This window comes from Cheilinus undulatus, linkage group 1, assembly GCF_018320785.1.
Source record: "Cheilinus undulatus linkage group 1, ASM1832078v1, whole genome shotgun sequence".
NCBI lineage: Eukaryota > Metazoa > Chordata > Actinopteri > Labriformes > Labridae > Cheilinus > Cheilinus undulatus.
This window is the reverse complement of record NC_054865.1, coordinates 43,726,578-43,752,968: the sequence shown is the minus strand read 5'-3', so window position 1 is coordinate 43,752,968 and position 26,391 is coordinate 43,726,578. Positions and strand designations below refer to the sequence as shown.

At 37.7% G+C, this 26,391-nt stretch overlaps 1 protein-coding gene across 1 annotated transcript in view; it reads left to right on the top strand.

Moving 5' to 3' along the window:
* Positions 1 to 26,391, top strand: part of LOC121517387 (protocadherin-9) — a 368,076-nt gene that overhangs the window by 253,665 nt on the left and 88,020 nt on the right. Inside the window, exon 4 of the mRNA XM_041799137.1 lies at positions 8,058 to 8,133. Within this exon, the coding sequence (XP_041655071.1) occupies positions 8,058 to 8,133 (76 nt within the window). The remainder of the gene's footprint in view (positions 1 to 8,057; positions 8,134 to 26,391) is intronic.

Sequence of the window (26,391 nt, the reverse complement as noted above, 5' to 3'; positions counted from 1 at the left end):
TTATGCCTATCATGGAGAAAAAAGGATTTCATCTTACTCTACTGCCTGTTACATTGCAGAGGCACAATCATATGTCATGTTCTCAGAGGTTTACACCATTAGAAGCATTGCATTACAAGTATAGGTGCTTTTAACTGCAAGAACTTTTTGCAGAAACTAGGGAGCTTTAGAGGGTGCTTTTTGACCATAGGAACCAGGGTCTTACTTTGATTCTGGGGGAAGATTACCCATTGAAGAGTCCCTGAAGTACTGTCCAAAAGCCCAGGATCTATGGTAAAACCTCTGAACATTTCTGGTTGGTGACTAGGTCAAAACTCTGCCGATGTCATTAAATGATTATCAGCATTCTGATGTTTAACAGTCAGTCAGTTTTAGAGCTTCAGAAAGTGATATATGAGTACCTTAAGGGGACATATTTTACCCTTTTAAGACAAGTTTATATTGTTCTCAGAGGTCCCCAAAACATGCCTGAGAAGTTTATTGCTGAAAAACAAACAAACAAAAAACCCCCACTCCATTATTGTATTTTTGCATGTCTAAAAACCCCCTCTGTTTCATCTCTTCTCAGAATGACCCATTTCTGTGGCTTTAAATGTTAATTAGGAAATGGATGTGACACTCCTGATGTTATAATGTTACAGCCACTTTGATCCAAAGTTGAGGACCTGACTGGGATCCGAACTATCAATCTCCCAAACCAAGGTCAGCAGGATAACTTACTGAGCTATCCAGCATCTAAGCTCACAGCTGAGAGGAAGATCAGGAGACGAGGGTGGAACTTTCATCCAAGTGGGGATGGCCAACCAAACCTGGGGGCGGGTGCTTACTCCCCATGTGACATCATGAGGGTAAAATCTGAGAATAGCTTGTTTCAGCACACATTTTCTGAAAGGTGGAGAAAGACAGGGTGGAAGGGAATGGATTTTTCTGATTCTTGGGGGGGATTGTGGACAGGCCAGGGGCACATATTTTTGTTACAAAAGCCTGAAAAAGGGATTTTTGCATAATATGTCCCCTTTCAGTATCTCAGAATTCGATTCAGAATCAATTTTTGATTCAAACAAATTAACAAGTCATGACACATACTCTATTACTTATAAAGAGGAAATCATTTCAGCTTCTGCTCCAGTCTGCTGTACATAAAGGGGCTGTAAATTAGGATTTTTACATGAAAAGCTTAATAAAATGTGCGTAAAATAATGCTTTCTTAGCATATTTGTAGTGTTTTTTTAATCTTCTTTTTATGTGATTAAATTGCTGAATATTTTGAAATGAATTAAATGTGTAGTCTTAAGCAGGAAACTTATTTATCAGAAAAACAATCATAAATCCAAAGCCTTTACTGTACATGAGACTGTAGGACAACAGGTGTTTTGCTTTAACAAGTAACCATGCTAACTGGTGACTTTTTGGCTGAAAGTGTTAAAAAAGAGAATATTTTATGTTATGTTGAAGATGTGCTTGAAAGATATGTTTGATGAAAAACGTTGACAGCTATCTATTCTGGATAAATATGTCTGTATGATATGAACTGCATATGGACTGTTCCTGAAGCAGGCTGCATTACTGTAGTGTAGCACAATAAGCAGATATGTCTGGTCAGGCTTCCTCCATAGGATTGTAGAATCCACAGTGAGTCTTAAAACTTTTCCAATGGGAAAACATGATGGGCTGAGTCACTCAGGGCTCCATAGACAGAGCAGGTGGTGTTTTAGACTCAGCATTTTAAACATTACAGACACTAAGAGCTAGCCCTGCTAATGCTAACACCTCAGCTAACCAGCCACACAAATCCTGCTATACCTGTGATTGAAAAGCATATTACTGAACAAAGGCGCAGGATAGATCAAAGATGTCCTAAAGGCACATATGTTAGAAATTCACAAATCAGCACAGGAAAACTATACCTTCATACAACCAAAATGAAAAGTCTTTTAAAATCCAGTTCTCAAGATAACAACCAAAACTGTGTTATCAAAACACAACGGAGTAAAATAAAATGCATGTAAATATGTGTACTTATGAACTTACCTTCTTCATAGACTTTTTGTCTAAATCTTTTTTGGCCTGGGCACACTTTTTTGACCTGACTCATCATTAGAGAATCACTGGTCTCGACTTTGGGTTCCCAAACTTTTTGCTGTGACCCCCAAAATAACAGCACCAGAGACCACTGTCTCCTAGAAGTGGTGCATCATGTAAAAAGTAACATTTAAGAGAATTTTAGAACAAATTACTCACATTTAAGCACAAATCTTACTCAATAATGTTTTTTAATCCTATATTGAGCTAATTTTAACATTTGTTTTACAGTAAAGGATTATATATACCACTTCAAATCATTCTAAATAGTGTTTAGTGACCCCCCCCCCAGCGGTCCTGACCAGCTGCTTTAGACCACAGCACAACTAGTCAGAACTACAAATCAGAATCCATGCTTTCCCTCATCCTTGTCTCACTCAGTGGCCAAATGAGTGAAAAAAACAAACAAACAAAAAAAAATTCTCCCCTCCTCTGTCTCAGCTGATGAAGTGGCTGTACTTTCCATTTCCTCCTTTGTCATCTCTCTTTTTTCTTTTTAATTACAGCAGTATAATCAACCACTGCTCAATATTTATCAACTCTGACTCCATTGCAATGCACTGGTTTCAGTTGCAATGGTTTCCTGCAAACAAATGTAGCTGTGGGACCAGGAACTGGCATAAAAATCGTACAGTTAAGTGGCATTTGGACAGAGTATTGCAGACCAGTATGGACACAGAAACACACAATCACTTTAGAGTAGCAAATTAACTGTATGTCAGCAGCGTTATTAAGAGACAGGGATCAGTAAATTTGGTAATTTTTGCATATTTGCTATACATCCTTTTGAATCAACTCAGTCAATGCATTTATCTTATGTATTCTTGATTTAATCCTCAGAAAAAGCATCAAGGCTAATGACAGTGATATATCATAAATACTGTCAAATACTGGGCGCAAACTATTAAGAAAAATCATTTCAAGTAACTCCAACAAGCAGTGATTTCATCCCAGTCTGGTGCTAATGAACTTCCCTCAAAGACTGTTTTAAATTTGTTGTCTTCTTAGTTGTGGAGCAAGATGGCCAAAAAGCTGCTAGTATCAGTGCTACCCAGTTTGACACTTAAACAGCAGCCAAGTAATAGATGGCTAATTTGCCTTAGGCCAACTTGTTTGGCATTGGCAGCTGGAAAAAAATCTCAGCTAACTGAGTGCAGATAGACCAAACATGTCAAATGTTTAAGACTGGCCTCACCCTTCTGCTTCACTGGGAACTTGTTTGATCAAATATTTGTAAAATGCATGGGCAGCATTCCTCTCTTTCTCTGAAACTGATTGTACGTCCTTCTAACAAACAAAGACAGGAAGGACACCTTTGAGAAAAGAACATTTCCCACCTTTGTGTCACTTTTATTTGAAATACCACATCTGATCACTTGCTTCTTTGATTGCTGACAGTGACATTTATCCACATCCTTGCATTTAAGTAGGCTTTATTCTGCAATTTTAGTTGCCAGTGAAGAATTCAGGTGTGAGGTTAATGATCTACTACTCCTGATTTAGGCTGCATTTAGGATGGTATTTAGTCTTTTAGTCCTCAAAAATGTCATAAAGAGTCCCTTTAATAGCTGTAAAAAGATTGTCATATTTCCACTTGGATAAAGAGAAAATGTAGTGTTTTTGAATTTGATTTTTTTTTTTAATTTACCATCATACACAGGAAAAAATACAGTTGATGTAATTAAACTCCTGCCACATTTTTTATTCAGAGTCTGTGAAAACAGCAGAAGAGCCGCCACTTAATGAGGGAGCTCATATTATGGGACAGCATGGGTCTGAATTCAGACTTGACCTTTTTCCTGTTAAAACTTAACCGTAATAACTTGGCCATGATATCATTCTTGTGTTAAATAAAACCCTGCAAGTGACAAGTTGATTATAAGTCAGTCATAGGAAAGAAATTGTTCCATATTAAATAGAGAACAGAACAGTCATGTTTTTCATATTAGTTGTGACCATAATATAGCTAGCTATGGCTGTGCTGTTGTCTCATAACAGGGATGTTTGAATCCTGGTTGAATAGAGCCTTTCCACGTGGAGTTTGCACGTTCTCGCCCCCTGTAATGGTGGAGTCACTGCAGGTGCTCAGGCTTCCTCCCACACAGTCCAAACACATGCTTGTTGGGCTATTTATTAACTCTAAAATGCCCGTAGGTGTGAATGTGAACACGCATGGTTGTTTGTCTCTACTGTTCATATCAGCTCAGTGATAGAATGGAAACCAGTCCATGGTCTGTATGTCACCAAATGACGGCTGGGATCAACTCGACCCCCCATGACCTCCATGGGACATGTGGAATAGATAACAGATGGATGGATGTAGTGATGAATGGATGTATAAAGCTACCAATCCAATTTAGTAGACAGGTGATCAATCACTATTTCTCTAAACCCTGAAATCAATACATGGACTTTTTAAGAATCACATTGCTCTATAGTTCATGATGTTACAAAAAATATAATCTGCGAGGATCTTCAGAAAAAAGATGGATATTTAAGCAGAGTTAGATTTAAAAAATGTTCATTATTACTTGAGGAAGCCAAGACTTCAAACAGTTGAAAAAGGATCTTTATTAATAAAAACTCTGAGACTGAAGCAGGCTAAAATATTAGTACTGAACTGTGGGACATTGAAAATGTCCATCATTCTGAATGTTGTTGTTTCCACAGTTTGTTTTGGATTAATGTATTGATATCTCCTCAGTATGGGTGTTTTATATGACTTAATTTCACTGTGTAAGTAAATGTAAAGGCAATAAACATTTTGATTTAAAGTAATAACTAAAATATTTTATCGACTCTATCTGACATCCGACCGAAACAAACACTTTAACTTACCTAAAAAGGGCCTGTGCACACCAGATGCTTCTTGTGTGCAGTTAATTTGTTCTTAAATTTTTCTTTTAGCCTATAACAAGTCAATGCAATCTTTCACACTCGCAATGTGATTTCACTTTGCAAAGTGGGACTGATATTTTCACACCACAGTCAAAGTTTCCAGTTTCACGCCCAGCAACCACACATCTGGCCAATAAAAAGTCTTTTTTCCCTATCATAAAAGCAATTTTAAGGCAGATGCAACAGAGTTGCAAAAAAATCTTCTCTCCATGGTGTAATTCTTTTTCCCTTTTGCATAATTTTTTACCTGTACCTGGCACAAAGTTATTCAAAAGATGTAGACAGACTGCAAGGAGTCTGACACATGTCCATAATATGAATAAACCAAATGTGCTGTGTGCACAGCTGCTTATAACCATATGAGACTTTATTCCAGTAATACATTTAACAACATTTATTTTGGTTAGATGTATTTAACAATACACCAAACCTCTCTCCTCAGTCTAATCACTGGTCTGGGACAGTCGGCCCCCTCAAATCACTCCATTAGTCTGTCTCCATAACTCATGCATGGGACCCCCCCCCCCCCCCGCAGCTACGTGAATAGACATTCGCCTCAAAATTTGCCTCTGAATTATTCTCAATATCAAGCCCTTTATTTGTGTCACTCATGGGTAGTAATGGCCTGAAGGCTAAAAAAGTGGCCAAAATCAACATTGTTTGAGAGATGTTAATGGGCTTCATTCAGAGTCCTACACGGGTCCAATTTCACAAATCCGCACCCGCCCACCCACAATGATCTCTATATAATACACAGATCTCCTCAGATCTGTGAAAAACAGAGTGCATCCTGACCCATGACCTGTGATCACATACATATGTCACTAACTTTCATGTAAAGTGCTTTATTTTTTTAGCTGCTGCACAATGTCCTAACAACAAGGACAGTAGGCTACTGCACATTAATGAATATTCACAGGCTTGTGCACACAGATGTAAATAATCCTACCGTGGCATCTTTTCTTTCTCTCACAGGCATTAACACACACTCGTACACCATGAATGAATACATGCTTCTGTTAAAATGACTTTCCACTTAAGACTGTACAAGACTAAAACTCAAAACTTACAACAGTGCACTACATAGGTATTTTGAGAACAAGTCCCTTTGGGCTCCTGCAAGACATCTGCAAAAGAACAAATCCAGATATGAGCAAATTAAATAGTAACGCAGAAGACAAAAGTGCCCACATCATGTAGCCTAAGATTTTCTAACTTTTATCGCCTGCAACCTGCCTGCATTTTTTTTAATCCAATGCCTGTGCTTGTGAAATTATAGCATATTTTCTACCCATAGCTGAATGTTTTCGCTGGTCTCTAGCTGCATTGCATGTCTGACTTTCCAGTGGCCATCTTGTTTTCTAATTCATTTTTACTAAACATCTAGCCAGTGGGTGGCACTACAAGGAACAGCTTATATACACAGGAGCGGCCGATTTGAAATGGTTCCATCGAAGCCATGTTTGAGAAAAGCTCGTGGATAGCTGTCCACTGTAGTAGCCAGTGTATGTGAAAGGTAAAAAAACATGGTATGCATAAATAAATCCAGCATAACTTGTGGCAAAAGAAATCCACTTACACACTCCAGCAGTAAACACACATCTATAGCTGTCAAACTTGGAAATCTTGCCGTTGCAATTCATTTTCTCTTTTGTCAGCTTAGTATCATCAGTGTCACTGCGACGCTGCAGGGCATGTAAGGCTGACATCTTCCTCTAAGGTTTATATAGCTTTAAATATTCTATCTATCTATCTATCTATCTATCTATCTATCTATCTATCTATCAAGTAAAAATAATGCTTTTTCTTCTTTTTTGCCTGCATCCACCCTCCCTTGCTCCCTCAACATCCCCTCCTTTTCCCCTCCTTTTATTTTCTCTTTTTATTTAATTGAATGTTGCATGCTTTTGGAGCACTTCTAAAATATATAATGAGGTCATTTGCATTAGACTGCAGATTGGCTGACCTTTGCTTTTGCCAATAATTACTGTAAAAGCCGTCTCTGTCTGTCATCACCAAGGATGTGGCAGGGACCTCTCTGTGCTCACGAAAGGTTAGCTGGAGGCTTGTGTCTGGACTTATGAAAAAGCCGGAGGAAAATGTCATTAGAGCACGGGGAAAAGACACTCGGAATTAACAATTGGAAATTCAATCAGGATGGCTTTAAGGACGGCGTGCGCGTGTTAATGTGCGTGTTTGTGTTCCCATGCATGTCTGCAACAGAAGGGCTAAAAGACGTTTCCTAGGAACACAATGTGGGTTAAGATATTCCTCTCTGCAGCGAGAGTGCAGAAATTGGGGAGAAAGGACACCCTAGGGGCGACTTCTGTTAACTCTACAGGCCACTTTGACTTTGCCAAACCAAGTGAAACACAAACCCAACAATGAGGCAGTTAATTTCCATGCAGCAGGCTTCACAAACAAGACGACACACTGCCACAAATATCCAGAAACTTCCCTTCCCTGCATTCATTAATTATGCCTGACATTAATTACACGTTGCATTTATGAAAGGTTCACATATTTTGCTCTCCTCACCTTGCTGGATTTGTATGACAGTGCATTGTGTTTAATCTGCATGCTGTTATTGGTTGTCATTGTGCAGTGAAACGTGACTGTATTTACCATGTGTTAACTCCCCTTCCCATCAATAACTCGGCCCAGGTCAAAAATCCGACCTTTTATTCCTCAATCATTCTCAGTTTTCCTGAAACTGAACCCTCCTATTCATCAGTGCCTTACCCCTTATAAATGTAAAACATCATGAGACAAACTCCTGAGGCTGCTTATTTCACACTGCAGTACCAAGTGGGACTCAGCGTGACAAGCGGCGTACGTGAGCTTGTTCGGCTCAGAGTAAAAATTGTAATGTGACAGGAATTAAATTTTTGAAAGGGGGCAGAGCAGAGCACTTTAACATCAGAGGCTCTGTTTTGTGCTCTTGGTTCTAGTCGCAGCGGCGCGTCACGTTTCACCTGCCGGATGGCTCTCAGGAGAGCTGCAGTGACAGCGGTCTCGGGGACCACGAGCCTGTAGGCAGTGGCTCCCTCCTCACACAACCTCTCCCTCTGGTGCAGGCGCAGGATGACTTCTACGAGCAGGCCTCCCCCGATAAGAGGACCGAAGCTGATGGCAACTCTGATCCCAACTCTGGTGAGTTTTAATATCTCACATGGCAGACAACCATTTTGCTTTAACATGCATGCATGGTTTCTCTGGATTCCTCTCTGTTTCTCTCTCTCTTATTCTGTCTTTTGCAAAAGCTTTGGGACTTTAAAGCACTATTGTGGACATTTTTTAAAAAGCTGCAAGATTACACAAAAGGCATTGAATGCATCATTATTATGTCCTTTCTTTTACATACAATACATCTCTTTCAATTCTCCTCTAATTGTGTGGAAGACACTGATGTGGGAACATGCTTTATTTTAAAGTGCCGGTTGAAGAAAATGAAAGCTCCATATCTGATTCTGCTCGAGGGGAATGACTAAAAATCCTTGAAGCAAGATAATAAATAGTCATGAAAAACAACATCAGTCTCCATAAAGAAGTCAACGTGCCAAATATCATTTAATTTAGAGTCATTTGATTGCTCAAGTAGGTTTCTAGTGGATACACGAGCAGGTCATTCATTTCTCGGTTAATCATCCAGACTTGTTCATTCCTCCCAGGAGCAAACCTGGGTCTCCCATAGGCTCCTTACCTATTTGTGAAACTCATTTGATTTATTTAGAGATGATTTCCCAGTTGGAAGTCTTGGTGCTCAGCTGAAGATGTTAACTTCCCACTATTTCTGGTGGGAATGTACATCTCCGACCCAGTTTTCTCATTTTATCATTAAGAGGTGAGGCGTGCGGGAAGATCAAGCGCATTGCCCCAAGGTCGATGCCAGCTTGCCTGCCGAGGGCGGAGCAGTCAGCATCGCATAAATGCAAGCGCTGTGAGTAAACTGTTGTGAGTGTATGATCTCATACGGAGTCTAACTAAGCAGATGAACCCACAGTTGGCAGATGTGGTGAGTGAAACCATGTAGGCACACTGACTCACTGACTTTGCAAATGAACTAAGATGCACATGAGCTAAACATGTGCAGTAGTAGGACAGCTGTCTAACAAGTCAAGTATGAGAAAGATTGTTTAAACTGCCACATCTGTATTCTGTGTCTGAGACAGGAACAGCTGATTTTTAAGTAAGTCAGAGGAACAAGTTGGTGTTCCATGGCCTTATTATACTGCAGTTGAACTGAAGCATATGGGAGTAGTACTAGTTATATAAAACAAACAAAATGAAGACCATTTAGGGTCCAAGAAAGGGGACACATTCCCTTAAAGGGATATTATCAGTTAGCTTGAAGTTGGGTTGAAATAGTTTGAGTGATAGTAATGCCATAAGGCTCCAGGGATTTCAGTGAGTATTGCCCCTTTGACCAGGATGCCCTTGGAGAGGCAAGGGTATAGTGCCACTGATGGGTATACCTGCTTCACATAATTTAGCTAGTGTTAGGTAAAAATAGTCCAAAAAAACAATGCTGGTCCAGTTGTACACTATATCAGAAATGTTTTGTTTATTTCTCACCCAGTGTTTCAGCGACCAGCTACATGCTGAACATATTGTTCAGACTGTAGTTTTTTTATTTTTTATTTTTTTTAAAATCAGGCATTAAAGGAATAAAGCAACAGCTATAAACTTACCTGGATGACACTGATTCAAACAGCTGTTTAGACATGCTGAAGTGGAAGAACACATAGTCAGTAGCTGAGGCTTGTATTGCAAAACAGTCCGAAACAGAGAGGCTTTCTGGGTGAAAAATAAAAACGCTTTAAAAATGTTCAATATAGCACACCATTGAGCCAACCTTATTTTTTTGGCCTGTTTTCTTTACCATAAACTCACTTTATTACATGGAGCAGCTTTACCTAAACACAGTTTCCCCAAGTGCATCCTGTTTAAAGAGGTAACGCTCACTTAAATCACTGGAGGCTAATGACACCGCTATCACCAAGTACCTTATACAGCCCATCTTAAAAAATACTGAAATATTCCTTTAAGTGAGGTCACTTGAGGCAATGCCACAGAGCACTGGTTTGAAAAGAAAGACAGAAAGAAAAAGTACTCCTTCCTCTGTAACCCAATGCTGAAAAATTCAAGGACCAGGATCTCTGACAATCTCTGACGAGTTGCATTGTGGTTAGTGGAGGCAACATGTCTCTAAAAAGGACGAAGAATTCATGTAATAAAAAAAGAAAAAAAAAACATTTGTGATTTAACAAGGCTTCTGAATTGCAAAATGTATTTGGATAACATTTCACAGTCAGGCTGATTAGGAAGGACATGAATAAAGTAGTAATTGAAACCATCACTTTGATATTAAAACAAAAGCCATGCTGCGTTTCACTTTTTTACTCCATACAATCTACTGAAATTAACTTTACATAAGCATACTTTCCCAGGACACGGTTCATAATTTTATTGCATTTTTGCATACATGAGGCCATTAAGAAAACAATAATGACAATATTAGAATAGCCTCTATAAAAGCAACAATTACAATATTAGCAATTACTCTTGATGTGCACTCTGATAGCATGCCATTACATTTAACTTATGTTAATTGGCATCCAGTTCAATCAAGTGAATTTGTTTGGAAAGAATTAGGCTTGATGCTTTGTTCATGGTGGATCAGTGTTTGGATTTTGTAAATCAAACAACAAAAAGAACTAGCTTGCCCTGCTCTTTTTGTAAAGTGTCTTGAGGTAACAATGCACTTGGACATCTGGGCCGTAGACCCACATAGAGATTAAACTATTTGATTTCCTGTGATTTAATAGAAATGGAAGCAGTGATTACTCAAAGTCCAGATGATGATGATAATGTGATGATTCTGGGCTACTGTAAAATTGGAAGTACTTCCTAATTGCTCAGAGTTGGATGACCCTGTTCCCAATCCTCCAAATAGAGATACTTATTTTTTTATCGCAAACCCAAATGTATGAGCTTTTGCTTTGTGATTATTTTCTTTTCATGTCAGTGCTCTTTTTGACACCGTAGAAAGTGCCTCAGCAGATGAAATAGCATCTTCCAAGATCAAATAAACTTTAAGAAACACAATTAAACCTCAACACAAGGTCAATAGAGGCTGGGCTCTACCACACCAGGCAGGATCCCAGATGCAGAGTGTGCAAAGAAGCCCCTGAGACAGTGCAGCACATCACAGCAGGGTGTAAGATGATGGCTAGTAAGGCATACATGGAACGGCATAACCAGGTAGCTGGCATAGTGAACAGGAACATCTGTGCCAAACATAGACTGGAGGTCCCAGGGTCAACATGGAAGAGGCCTCCTAAGGTGGTGGAGAACAAGTTAGCAAAGACCATGTGGGACTTTCAGATCCAGACTGACATAGTGCTGGTCAATAAACATCAGAAGACAAACAAACAAACTAACAAACTAACAAACAAACTAACTAACAAACCCATCTGATCACATAACCTCCTTGGCGGAGGTAATAATATAAAAATACATAATAAAACACAAATGCTGTTTTGAGTCCAAATGCTGCAAAACTGAGCCCTGAAATCCTTACTAATTATTTATTCTCTGTCTCTACATGCTCATCAACCTCTTAGAGGAGTGTCAAAGCTCAAACCCACCAGATCTAAATATTTTAAAATGTCTGTAGTCCAGGTGTGATTTATGCTTATTATTGCTATAATATTCATTCTTCAGCCATAGATAATAATCTTTTTATTTATTGCCATTTTACCTCACAGCAATCCACAAACTGCTTGTTTCAGTATGTCTGTAGGGATCTATCTAGCTTTGATTTGCTTGATATGGAGACATTTTGAGGTGTTTTGAGGGACTTGAGCCTTAAGTTTTAGGCCAGGAGTCATCCCCAAGGACTCTTATGGATTATCAAAGTTTATTTTGATGCAGTTTTGTTCACTTTTGGCATCTTTTAGATTTTTCTTCAGTGTTGAAAGAAACTCTTAAACATATCCCCTTTTGTGTGATGTGCACCCATAACTTGAAACTCCTTGGAGCGTGAGGCCCTAGGCATTTGTCTACTTTTTCCTAAAGGTAAAGCTGCCTCTAGGGAACATTGAGGTGTCCTCTGAGGCTCCAGAGTCCTCTTTATGAACTTGGGAGAAAAAGGAAAAGATTCTTGATGAGGACTGATACATGAATGGACAGAATCAACCAAAGTACAGAAAGAAAACTGGAGATAGTCTTGTCTTGTGGCATCAAATGTGCAGCAAAATCGATAACAGCTACACAACACATGATTCAAAGTAAAGAGAAGCAACATCTTTTTACACTCCCAACAGGCCCCTTTACAAATCTGCTTATTGTTTTCCAACTAAAGGCATCATTTCTGTCCTTAAGCATCGGCATTTCATTTTGTTGGTGCTGTTGCTTATCACAAAGCTATTAACAGCGACATCAGTGGTCTTTGATCACTGACCTGCTTCTTGGCAGGATAATGATTTTGTGTCCCGTCTATGAGGGATGTGTAACCTGGAGCTGGTATTCTTACAGATTTGAACACAGTGGTTTTGCGTTAACTGGTTTTGAGTAAGGCTCTGTCAGACTTTAAAGGCTTTCTTTTCACACTGGTTTCTTACTAACTGTGCAATATGACTCAGGCTGTTGACACAGGCAAACACTATTTTTGAAGATATTTGACACTATTACGTTCTAAATTGAGGTGTGGAGTAGTTTCTTACACTACTGAAAATAAACCCTCTGAGTGGAACATTTGAGACGAGGACCTTGACAGTAGGTGGTCTTAGCACTGTGCTTTGTTAAAGGTTTGACAGTAATATTACTTCTGCCTTTATACTGACATGCTAAGTCTTTTCAAAAGACCTTATTAAACAACCAAAACTGAAATGATTTATTTAATTATTAGAAATCTGCACTGGATATTAAATTATTTAGTCTAAGACCATTCATTTTTTAGTTTTTGGTTGCAGCAGCAGTGGGATTCCTGATTCTTAAAAACGTGATGAATCCTGCAGTCTGCATGTATTGGCATCCATACAGTAATTTTCTAATCCATTATACATGATCTGCTGGTCCTAAAGAGAACACTTTAGATACAGAACAGAACGTTTCGTTATTGTTTTAGGATGGCGTGGGATTAATGACATGTACAGTGACCTTTGGCAGCGCTAAGGTCAATTTTCTGGCATCTCATGAGAAGTGTTCAGAACAAGAGCAGCAGCCACACAAACACACTTCTTAATCAAATCCTGATTGCATAGTAAAAGAGCTGGCCACACATCTGTTACTACACTATATGGACAAAAGTATTCAGCCGCCTGACCATTACACCAACAGTGACTGTAATGACACTGTGTTCAAATACTTTAAAATGGAATTGCTCCCCTTTTGCAGCTATTACAGCCTCCCATGACTTTAAAGTGTTTTTTTTTTGTGGATATTTGTGCCTATTCATTCTGTAGAGCATGTATGGTGTCAGTCACTGATGTTGGACAAAAAAGGCCTTGCTCAAAATCTCTGTTTCAGTTCATCCCAAAGGTGCTTGATGGTGTTAAGGTCAGAGCTCTGTGTAGGCCAATCATGTTTCTCCACACCAAACTCACTGACTCAAATTAGAAAAGGGCCTTTTCCAAACTGTTGCCACAATGTTAGAAGCATAGCATTGTCCAGATTGCCTTGGTATGCTGACACACTAAGATTGACCTCCTCTGGAGATAAGGGCCCTAGCCTAAACCCTGAAAACAGCCCCATACCACTTTACCTCCACCACCAAACTTAACAGCTGGCACAATGCAGACAGGCAGGTAATAGTCTCCTGGCATCCGCCAAACCCGACTCGCTCATCTGACTGCCAGAGCGTGATTCGTCACTCCACTGAACATGTTTTCACTCCTACTTAGTCCAGTGTGTGTGTGCTTAACACCAGTAGTTCCCAGTAGGTCAGGACCCAAAAGTTGGTTGTGGCACGGTTGTCAATGGATTGAGAAGTCTGAAAAAAAAAAAAAAAAAAAAAAAATCTTGGCAATAAGTCTATGAAATGCTGATGTCCTTGGTGGACATTTTACTCTTTAATTGTGATAATGAGTAAATGTAAATTTTTTCTTAATATTTTAACACATTTATCTCCTATTTTTATGCTATGATGATGGGATAATTCCTCGAGATCTCAGGAAAATTTGCAAAAATAGGGCTAGTTTTGTCATTTTTCTTTTCTCAGTTTATATATTTTTCCATCCAAGATCCAAACTGTAACATTTTTCAATAAATAAATGTGAGTTAATGAGAGTTTTTGGAAATTTGGATCACAATTTGTCAGTGAACACACCAGTGGGCCCTGACGCTAGACCAGTTAAAGAACCAGTGCTTTACACCACTCCATCTGACACTTGGCAGTGGATTTGGTGATGTGAGGCTTGCATGCGGTTCCTCAGCCACAGAAACCCATTCCACGAAGCTCTGAAGTTTCTGAACTAACATTAATGCCAGCAGAAGTGCAGCTATGGAACCATTAGTGTTTGCAACTTTTATGCACCATGCACCTTGGCAGTCATTGACCCCACTCTGTGATTTTATGTGGTTCTCTGCTTCGTGGCTGAGTTGCTGTTGCTCCTAAAACCTTCTACTTTCTAATAATATCTCTGACAGTTGACTGTGTAATATCCAGCATGGATCAAAATTTCACTAACCATCTTATCGCAAAGGTGGCATCCATCACAGTACCACACTTGAAGTCACTGAGCTGAGCAGAACGACCCAATTTGTGTCACAAATGTTTGCAGATGGAGGCTGCATGGCTATGTGATTGATTTTACACGCCTGTGGCAGTGAATCTGAAACACCTGAATTCAATAATTGACAGGTGTGGCTAAAGATTTTTGTTCATACAGTGTATGCTAATAGTTAATCATGTGTTATTTTTCTTCATTCTTATTGATAAATGATCACAGAAAATATGCATTAAACTAAACTGCAGCCAGAGGCCTTGAGCCTAAAAGTTAACAATAAAAACAAACAAATCTGAAAGGTTAATTATTTTGATATTTCATATCACTATTGTGAGAAGTTTTCTATACTTCTAAGAACTATAGATTTCTCATTCCCACAATATTAAGCTGGTAGTAGGACACTGCTATCATACTTGAGGGAAATGTATTACTATTGCAGAACCATTCCAATAACAGCTGCTGATCTGTGTTGTGTTTTATTGTCTTTGTGGGCTGTTATTATTTTAGCAGGTGTAACAGGTGCCTCTCGTCTCTCTTCTGATCTTTTCTTGCGTATAAGTTTTGTTTTGTTTTGTGAAGGATATTCCCATCCTGCTTTTTATAACAGCCAGTTGGATCACTCACTTTCAGTCATTGAAGAGGAAAATGTTTACTAAAGCTGTTTCTTCAGTTTGCTGTATCTCACATTATCTGACACCTACTCCTCAGAGGCAGTTAAAAATAACTGAGTAGGATTTGTTAATCTTGTTGCCAATGGTGTTCTTTGCTTTTTTACTTCATCAAAAGAAATCAGAATGAAATTCTGTCTCTTTCTTGAACGGTTAAAAAAGTCCTCACCATAGCATTACAGGGATAAAGCTGCTGGAGTAATTTTTGGGTCTTGGTCGCCCTCTCTATTTTGTTTTTGTTTTTTTGTTGTTGTTTTTTTTTTAAGTGAACTTATGCTAGTTTGCTAATTATCCTCAATATAATGCAGGAAAGTGGTTTGGCTTCTGTGTAGGCTGAGGCTTTTGTCTGAAGTAAAGTAACATATACCGTGGGAGTTATGAAAGTCTGATGTCTGCCATTATTTTTTCTCATACTGCAGTGAACCATTATTAAACGCTTTATATTTCTTTGTGACTTGAACACGTCTCTAAAGCTTTCACAGAAAAGAAATTGTATTTAGTAAACAAAACAACATATGAGGAAAAATAAAAAGCTTCATCATAAAAGTGGAGGAAATAATAACAGATGGATGGTAATCAGGGACAGCGCTCAGGATGTTTATTTATTTATTTTTCTAAAGAGAATAAGAAACTTGAGAGTAATACAAGTGTGTGAGCAAATGCTATTGCTCGAAAGAGAAAGACCTTGTAGAAGCCTTTTTCCAATAATGATTGATTTAAAGAGAGTTTTCTGACAGGATTTTTAAAAGAGCTCTTAAAGTTTTACACACATTTCCCCATCACAGCACTCACAAGAGAGTGCACATGCAGGGCTGTTAAGAGCATCTTAATGTCCGCTGTCCATGGTGCTGAAGAGAAGGATGGGCTGATTTAAAGGGCTTTTAATTAATGAAGTCTCCATTAGAAATGTCATATATTAAAAAAAGTAGACACCAATAAATGGCATTGATGAAAATATGAAACAGCACATACAGTTCATGGGATTTGAATAATAAGAATTGGTAAAAATGGAGTAAATGCGACATTTCTGCAAACTTTTTATGTCAAATCGATTCTGTCTGTGTCAGGCTTAAACTTTTCCACATCTGTATCCTCTGTTATTGTATTGTCTCCACTTTCATGCTTAAAAAACAAGCCAATATAAACACACAGGAATAAGATAAAAACAAAATACTCAAAAAGCATCTCAGCCATTTGGAATTTAAACAATGTTGAATAATGGTTGAAATCTGCCAACACCTAGTCAAAGCATCTTTGACAATTAATACAAAATAAAAATGAGAAAGGATCTACTTCTCTCTTCATCATAGTTATCATGGTGCTTGCCATATTCTTTTGGAGGGCTTGATACAATCAGTCATTAGTAAATTGCAATCAAAAACGCCAGCTTAACAACAACAAAAAAAGGTTAACCTTCTGGTATTATTAAAGATTTTTTCCAAATATTTCATGCATACTGCATAGTCACTGAATAGTGTGCATGGCATGATTGTTTGCTTGATTTCAATTTCAGTTTTTTCAAATGGGTCCATAGTGCTGGGTATAAGTTTATATTATTTAAGGCCACCAAGGACAGACATGCCCACTTCCAAAAACATTTCTAAAGATACTGTCTGTAAATGATGCTGATGCATTAGTCTTCATGTGAATAAGTCAATAATTTGTGCATTATTATATATATATATTTTTGCATCAACAATAAGCTACTGTAAGCCACAGTGATGTATAATAAGTGCAACACTGGCCTTAAGGTCTCATTTTACTTAAAAAGAGAGCTTAGATGACATATTAAAATACACCTGCACCTTTGGATTTTAAATATAACCCTTTTTACCATTCCCTTATTTCAATCATTCATTCAGTCTTTGTTTCTTTAGCGCAAATACAAAACCAAAGTTAACTCAAGACACTTTCCAAAGAGGGCAGGTCACTTTTGCTACCAATTAAAATAGACCAGTGTTAATAATTCATTTTATACTAAAGACAATACAGTATTATGTTAAAGACCAGCGGTAATCATCATCAGCACAGCCCCATTACAGTGGTGACAGAAACTTCCCTTAAGGGACAGGACTGTCGAGCACACCAGACTCATGTTGACAGCCCTCTGCTGAAGCTGCATTGGAGTTAAAAAGGGCTAGAAGTAGGGGTAGGGGTGGGAGACAAAGAGGAGGAGGAGGGGGACAAGAGAAACAACAAAACACCAAATGAAAGACAAATTTATGGCAGTTGTGATCCTAAACTTGTTTTTTGTAAGAACTTAACTTAATAACTTTTGGTGGCAATGTATGAAAAATTAGCAGTAACAAATATGATTGCTAGAAAACAGAACAATGTAGTTTCTCTCTAACAGGATGGTATTGAAATAGAGAAACTATTATTGATAAATAGAGCAGTAAAGTAGTATTACTCTTAGATCCTATTAAACTGTTCTAGTAATGATAATAGATGTAAGGATGATGTCAGTAGATGAAGCAATGAACACTAAAATACAAGCATTAGCAAACATAACACAAGTTCTTTTTTTCTGTGGTTAAACCCATGTCAAAAACGCATACTTCTGTTATTATACTGTATTACAGTTCACTTAAATACAGTCCAGAAAACTAAATCACAGCAAGTTAGTTGGTCTCAAATCCTCCACTGCTGTTTGCACTAACACGAAGTGATGACAGCTTAACTGCCTGTTTTTCTCTTCTACCTCTTTTTTTAACAGCAGGCACCTAATAATCGAAATGTGAAGGCAATTTATTACTTCTTATTGAAAACATGTTGGTTGTATTTTATGTTAACATTATTTGCCTCAATAAAACAAACTTATTTTGCCTTAAATACCTGTTTCTTTATTGAAATGTGCTGCTGTGGCAAATAACATGTTTGCTAGCTAGCCAACACTAGCATTAGCTCGTGCAATAGCATGCTAACAGTAGCCTACAACTTCTGCAACCTCACCAATGCTTTTATTGAAGGTGCAAAGTGTCCATCATTCCATACGCAGTTATTGGACGGATGGGAGTACGACAGTAGCACACCGCATTCTCCATCGGGTAAAGCTGCTGTATGAGACAACAATGATGCTGATATGTTGCAGCTTAAAATGACATCACATTATGTTATGTTTAACATATGCAGGGATGTAAAGTCTGCAGTGGGTTGTTTGTCTGCCATTTTCTTGGTCACTCTTTGCCTCTTAGCTCCAGCCATCACTGTCCTCTTTTGTCTCTTTGCAAAGCAATACAAAGCGGGACAGCTGGCTTCTTTTTAGCTGCAGGCTGGTGTTTAAACTAATGCTGTAAGGCCTTTGCAGTAGGCAGCCTGCTGCCAAAGTTATATAGTGCTAAAAGCAGGTTGGATCAACATTTAATATTTTAAGGTGGAAAAGTTACATACTATTGCTTTAAATTTTCCTAATATGATTCAACAAACTCCGAGCAGGCAGGCAGTGTATTGCCCTTGCATCACTGGACTGGCATAAACACACCCTTCAGTGCACCTCTCCTCCCGTGAGCCCCACAGCCAGCCACCAAGAAACCAGATTGTCAAGTAAATAGCCCCAAGTTCTCCCCAGGACAATTACAATTCACTGTTGCAACACTGTGTCCTGTACATGAAAACAGAGCTCTATGACTTGATATATAAAGATGCTGCATTGCAGTTGTTGCCCCCCCCCTCCCCCTTACAGTACGGTGTGCTCTTTGAATTGGTAAAGAACTAATTTTCTTTATATGCAATGGCTTTCAGAAACACCAAGAAAACGCACTGGGACTCACATGGTTTGTTTATGCCTTTAGGAGGCACCAGGAAGCATCCCAAACCTTCATGCTTTATCTGAGTTTACTCTTGTTTCAGTCTGAAATTGAAGTGTCTATTTTTATCAGGTAACACTATTAAAAGACAAATCAAATAAACTGTAAAGAGGAAAGTAATAGTCACTTGCTTTAATATCTTCTAGGACCGCTGTATGTCCCTTTGCAATTATAGAACCAAGTTATTCCAGACAGTTTTTGCAGAAAGAACTCATAATGAAAGAAATTATCAGCCAAGCCACATATCCACCAAAGGAAAACATATTTAAGATGAAACATGGCATTGCCAATCAGTTACAATTTTAAAAAGAAACTAAAATATATTATAATTGATTACTGGGCTGTAGGGGTCTATCAGAGTGTTTGTGCCTGAATAAAAGTGTCATTACGACAAAAGAGCTGGAATAATACATGACAGGAGAAAGAGAATGAGACGGTGGCCAGAATACACAGAGAGGAGAGTGGGGGAGCTACGGAAGTCATGTTTATCTATAAAACATTTAAAACAACCATTATTGACTTAAGTGGTATATGAATGATTTAAAAATGGTGTAGACAAGAAAAATGGGATGAAAATACAAAAAATATCACTGGCTAAATCACGCAAACACTAGTAAACACTTAGAGAAAGTCAAAGTCAAGTAGGAATTGACTGTGAAATAAAACATGAATAAGCTGTTGGAGTGTGAGACAGATATAATGATGTGTTGTTCATTTTGTCGATCAGCACAGTTAAACTTCAATTAGAGTATAAAAGAACCATGATGCCAAAGACTAATGAACTTGGAGTTAGAAAGGTCAAAATCAGTAATACAAACAATACTGGGACATATGTGCCTTGTAAAGAACCCCTGAAGTTTAGTCAGAATCAGAATCAGCTTTACTGGCCATGTATGCTTATGCAACAAGGAATTTGACACATTTGCTCTCAATGTAAAGGAATTAAACATTATATGTAAAAAATAATATATCTGAAAAAAGTATGAAGAATTAAAATTTCAATAGGCACAAGCTTGTGTGGTATTTTTTTCTTGTATGACCATGTGCATTAATGTTATGATAGCAAGATGTGCAAAGGGTACAAAAAGGCTGAGTTGACATGATCAGAATTATAAAATGTGTAAAGATGTGGGCTGATTTACATGAAGTAGATAAGATGATTTAAGAAGGTTGACGTTCATTAGTGCAAACATGCATAAGGAAGGCTTTTTACCCCCCAAGCTTTCTTACTGTATGTGAGCTGCAGTAAAGGCATAAGAGACAGTGGAGTTTAAGTATGTAAGAGTAAACAGGGGAAAAGGTGCTTGTTAAAAGAAAGTTCTATTATCTGAAAATCTGTGACTGTTGAGTGTTCATCAGAGTAACTCTGTGACTGTTGAGTGGCCATTAGAGTAACTCTATGACTGTTGAGTGGCCATTAGAGTAACTCTATGACTGTTGAGTGGCCATCAGAGTAACTCTGTGACTGTTGAGTGGCCATCAGAGTAACTCTATGACTGTTGAGTGATCATCAGAGTAACTCTATGACTGTTGAGTGATCATCAGAGTAACTCTGTGACTGTTGTGTGATCCTTAGAGCAGCTCCATGATTGTTGAGTGGTCATCAGGGGTAGCTCTATGATTCTCAAATGTCATCAGGGTAACAGGCTGGGGGAAGAAACTGCTTCAGTGTCGTTTTGTTTTGGCATGCAGTATCCTGCACTGTTTGTCAGTCCTGTTCCATTCCAATAGACTGCAAAGAGAACTACATAAAAGAGTAATCAGTCTGTTTATTTGTTCCCAAAATGTTTGACCCATTGAAACTGAAAGGAAAATTGGCGTCTGATGACTTCCAAATCCTTTCTTCAAAACATTTATTGTTCATAAAATACAATCTTGGTGAGATGTTTGAATACCTACCCAAAAATGTCATGATTGTTATAGCAACAAACAGGTTGTTCCTCTAGAACTGATTCTGAGCGTGGAAAAATTGCTGCATTTAAACAAGTTCAGGTGTGAGTTCAAGCCATGGTATTCTTTTAAGTTTGTAGCATAAAAGTTCACTTTGTCTCTCTGAGTATTACATTTTTAGATGAATGTTTATTTATCTGCTGTATTTCCATACATATCACATTTCTTTGTCTATAAATCTCCTTCTGCTGACACTGAGAGTTAGACTAATGCACTCGAATTAAATACCCTTTAAGAACAGAGTGCTGGACTTGTGAATAATACTGCCTTTTGTCATTTATATATTTCAAACATAACCTGAATCTAACATCAATACAGCCAGTGTTGCTGCATGCCATGTGCTGTGATAGGGCAATTATCCCCATCATTGATTACAAATGAAGGGGAGGAGAACTCCCATTATAAACAGTTTTAAACCATCAAAAATTGCTTTCTTAAGTCAAGATATGACAGGATTTGTTATACAGAGTTGACAAATGGCCCATTATTGCTCTAGACATTGATATTAATACAAAAAGGCATATCAAAGAAGAGACATGGTAGTCAAACAAGAAGCTAAATAACATTTTCAAGTCTAATTTAAAATGAATACTCTTCAGATATTGGCTCATAATATAATGTGGAAGATTATCCATCCACAAATGGTTTCAAGAGACAGAACAAACTCCTAAACAGCATACTGCATGTTCTCTGTGACAGTAGCACATTACCTGTTTAAGCATCATCAATTTCTGGATCCACCACAGTCTTTAGTCTAGTTCTTCCCTGCCTTAATGATCCACAGCACAGTTTACACTGCATTTTACAAGGCTGATGTATGAGATTGTTCCATTCAAGTTAGTCAGGCTACCTTTTAGTGTTACAATTAACTGCATTCATTCCTTTTTCAATAAGTGACAGGGAAATACTTTTGGTACTCCATGAATTTAAAGAATTAGCACACACTACAAAACCAACCGACCGAATCAAACTGTGTCTCTTATAAAACAGAAGACTGTCCATTAAGGGTTAAGGGAAGGGTTTCCACCCTTGTAATTCTATCTGAACATTTTTTCTTCCTTACAATTCACTTTCAGTGTGAGCGATGTAAATAAAGAAAATACATTTGCTAAATAAATCGGTATTTTTATTGTTATAGATTTTATTTGGAATTGTAGCTACATGTGTAGATAAAAAGCTTAAAATTACAACTCTAGAGATAGTTGTAAACAAATGTCCTCAACAGAGCAGTTAGAAAGTAACTTTAAATAGTTTTTGTTTTGAATGAATATTTTCTAAGGAAACAGACAAGACTGTAATCTGATACAGTCACATTTGTGTACATTACATGCACATTAGGGCTGTCAAATCTTTTTTTTTTTTTTAAATTTCAATTAAGTGCTTTTGAATTTATAATAGTAGACTGTTTTTTATTATCACTGGTGTCAGGCCAAAACCTCATATCTTCATAATTGCCACTTTTCAGGTAATAAAAAAGTTTTTTTTTTTTCAAAAATTCAATCAAAAATTTAACAATTTTATTGCTTTAAACTTTTTTTTAAAAACCCTGACAGATGTTAAGAGCAACCAGTGTTGCCAAAGAATAAATAAGTAAATAAATAAAATCATGAAAATTGGAGATATGAGGTTTTGGGATGCATGACCAACAGTGCTGATTTTGACAATAAATAAGTAAATAAATAAAATAATGAAAAATGGAAATATGAGGTTTTGGCTTGGATGGCCAATAGTACAGATTTAAAAAATGAAGAAATTAATAAATAAATTCAGGAAAAATTAGATATGAGGTTTTGGCTTGGGTGACCAATAGTACAGATTTATGACAAATAAATAAATCAGTACATAAATAAAATCATTAAAAAATGACATATAAAGTTTTGGCTTGATGCCAGTGATATTGTCAATTGAAAATTGTTGAAAATTTCAATATGTATTGCTATGTCGGCATGGTCTGCAACCAGTGGTGCAGAAGTTGGAGAAAGCTTCGAAGTTCATATTCTCTGAAGTACAGTCTTTATTTATATGTTTACGTATATTGAATAACAGTATTGTTTCAAATGAAGAAATAGGCACGAGTGCATATACAAAATGGCTCATTGATGTCCTGTGATTCTGTGTTAATGTGATAGCATTTACACGTTTGTGGAGCCCTGAGTTAGCTGCTTTGTATGGATAAATAACTCAAGCAAAGATATTTTCTCAAGAATTGTTTAAGAAAATAAACTTTAACAAAAAAAATAAAAAATAAAAAATAAAAAAAGAGCTAAAGGGAAGAGTAAATTGATGAAATGTGTGATGTCACCATGGTTGCATCATCTTTGATTTGTCCACTGAGCTGTCAGAGAGATTTTTGAATTAAAGTGAGACATCCATCAGAGCAGTGGTGGCCTTATTTTCCATCACTGCAGGAGAAAGACGATGTATGGTGGCGAACTGCGGTGCACCAGAAGCTGCCCACACATTAAAGAAAAACGTTTTCAGGTTTCAGGCATGCAGGGTGCTAAGAACTAATTACAGGGTTGATGTCAGGGTCAAGGTCAAGCTTGACGGCATCTCTTTTGTTTGGGCATTTTCACACATGGTAATATGCCTAGAGATGACTCATGGCCAGGGCGGTAACCTAGGCTGTGCATGCTCAGCACATCCACCCCCTTACTCTGCTCTAAAGGTGTGGATTATGTTCTTTTTTTAATTATTTTTTTCCCTATGTTCCTGGTGAAAGGACATCCAGAGCACTACCAGGTTTAAGTAAATCCTCCTTCCCACCTGATAGTGCTCCCAGGCAGCTTACTTGCCACATCTCAATTTTTGTCCCAAACATGCCTGTAAGTTCTGCACGGTACTGTGTATAAGAGGCAACAAGGCTCAATATGTATAAAACAAAGTGGGGTCTATGCTGTTTGTCAAATGAATTCGTTTGAAACAATAGTAGAGAGCACTACATTTCAAAAGACTGTCATAGCTGCACTATATGTGCTAGAAAGCCGAGATGAACTCGCACATTCACAGAGCATTAAAACCACGTACTGCAGAATATTAAATGTCTTGTGTAATAAACTGTTGTTTTGAAATTGTAGTCAGCAGTTATCATATGTTTTACTAAGCTGGGGATTGCAGCAGGCAAATAATAAAAGGTGTTTAATCTACTGGGGGAAATAATTCTCCCACTCATTCATAATTAAATTACAGTTAAGGTGAATCAGAGGTGAGTCAGAGCACTGCACCACTACACCTTCTTTTGTTTAGAATTACAACTGGGAAATTGTTGTTGGGCTGTTTATCTGTTTGTGTTTTTCGGTTACCTGCGGGGAATCAGGTGCTGCAGATGCACATACAGCCCACCTTTGCTTTAAACCCCCAGTTAACATATACTTCATCTACATAGAGAAATAAAATATTAAAAAAAAGCATTATCAAGGGCTTATCACTTGTTAAACTGTTCATTATCTTAGTATAGAAGGCCTGTCCTCTCTAAAAGAAAAACAATCCTGTTTTGCATGTTCAAATATCAAATATTAGACATGCTTTCTGGCTATTTCAAGCCTCTTAATACAAAAAAAATGACATGCTTTTGTATTGAAGGAGCATGGCCAGGTATTCAGACACGAGCTTAACTGTCTGGGATGTTCGAAGATGACTTATTTCAGGAGAAACAATGCTCACCAAAAGGGTTGTTTGCACTGTTTATGCACAGGAACACACCCAGCTGACAGGAACCGAGCAGAAGGCATGACGAGAAGAGGAAAAGTGGACAAGGTCCTTGTTTAGATAGCACAATGCGACTTGAAGGGGTGGGGGATAGCTGTTAAGGGGCTTGGTGGAGAGGGACAAAATGCTCAAATGCAAGATTGTTATGTTCTCTAGCATGAAAATGGAACCACTTTAGCCATTAATCATTGATGGACAGGAGAGGATGGATAACTCCCTTGTTGCTTCATTCTGCTCCAACCCTTCCTGCTTCATCTGAAACATCAAAGTATCTCTTCAAGTCCACACTCTGCCAACTACTCCTATCAAAACCCGACTAACTCCTAAACCCTCTCTTTAATGGGTACACATATGTAGCTAAATATTGAAATGTTGTGAAATCACAATTTTATTGGTGTTAATATCTAACACATGTCTAGCCATTTGGACAAGGTAGTACAATTCTTTCATGATGTTTTTTTTCCATATTTTTAACGGCATGTTGGCTATTTATTTCATCACAATATTTCAAAAATATGCTTTAGGCAAGAAATATGGTCACGTTGCCATGTTTTTACAACTGCTAATGCCAAATTCGGGCCGTTATATTTCCCTGGCGCCCCAATTGTCTCTCCATGGCAGAGAAGATTGGCAGCCTCTTCACTGTATTTACCTTTGGGCCACCAGTCTTGTCGACAGGGGAAATGCTTGAAAGCTGTGCTGCAAAAAACAAAAACTAATTTCCTTTGCTATTTACTGGGAAACTTCACTTTAAAGTTTCACTCTTTAGGGAAAATATATTCATGTACTTGATACCTTTATTGCAAACCTTAAAATATAGGCATTCATTGCATGTGTGTTCCAATTTTACAGGTACATTTAAGATGACATGACCAAGAAACTGAATTAAGCTGTATTGAAAAGGTTATGGCAACATATTTCATGTTGACAGGATTTTTTTTATTTTTCTGATTTTAATTGTAAGGATAATTTTAAGCCACTGTATCAGGGCAAAGCCAAAGCCAATGGAAAATATCAGCAATAATTGCAGAATTTTGAATTACAATATGATACTAGTTTAAATGAAATAAGACTGATTCCTGTTTTGGTACCATGGCATAAAAAGGATGTCCTGGACATCCAAAACTGCTTGATTTAGTTATTTTTAAAGATCAGCCTGAAGAAACATATACAATTTTTTACAAACTGTCAATAGTAATAATAGGCAAAATAGAGAAGATTTTTCTTAAAAAGACAAAAAATAATGCCTACCTAAATTAAGTAACCTTAAAACTACAATACAGACAAATGCAATAATAAATAATCCTTGTGTATGCCAAATATTCAAACTTTTGTGTCTAAAAGTAGTGAAATATTCAGGCAAAATAAGATTCATAGAGAAAAAGCAGCAGGCATGAGTTAAAAAAGCCTCCACCTAAGGACTGGACAAGTGTCACGACACTCGTGTATGGTCTTCCACGAAGCGGTCTGGCTTTGTTCAGTACAGTTTTGTCTTGGTTTCGCACATTAAACTCTGATCTTACATGTATTTCCCCATTTGGGTGTACA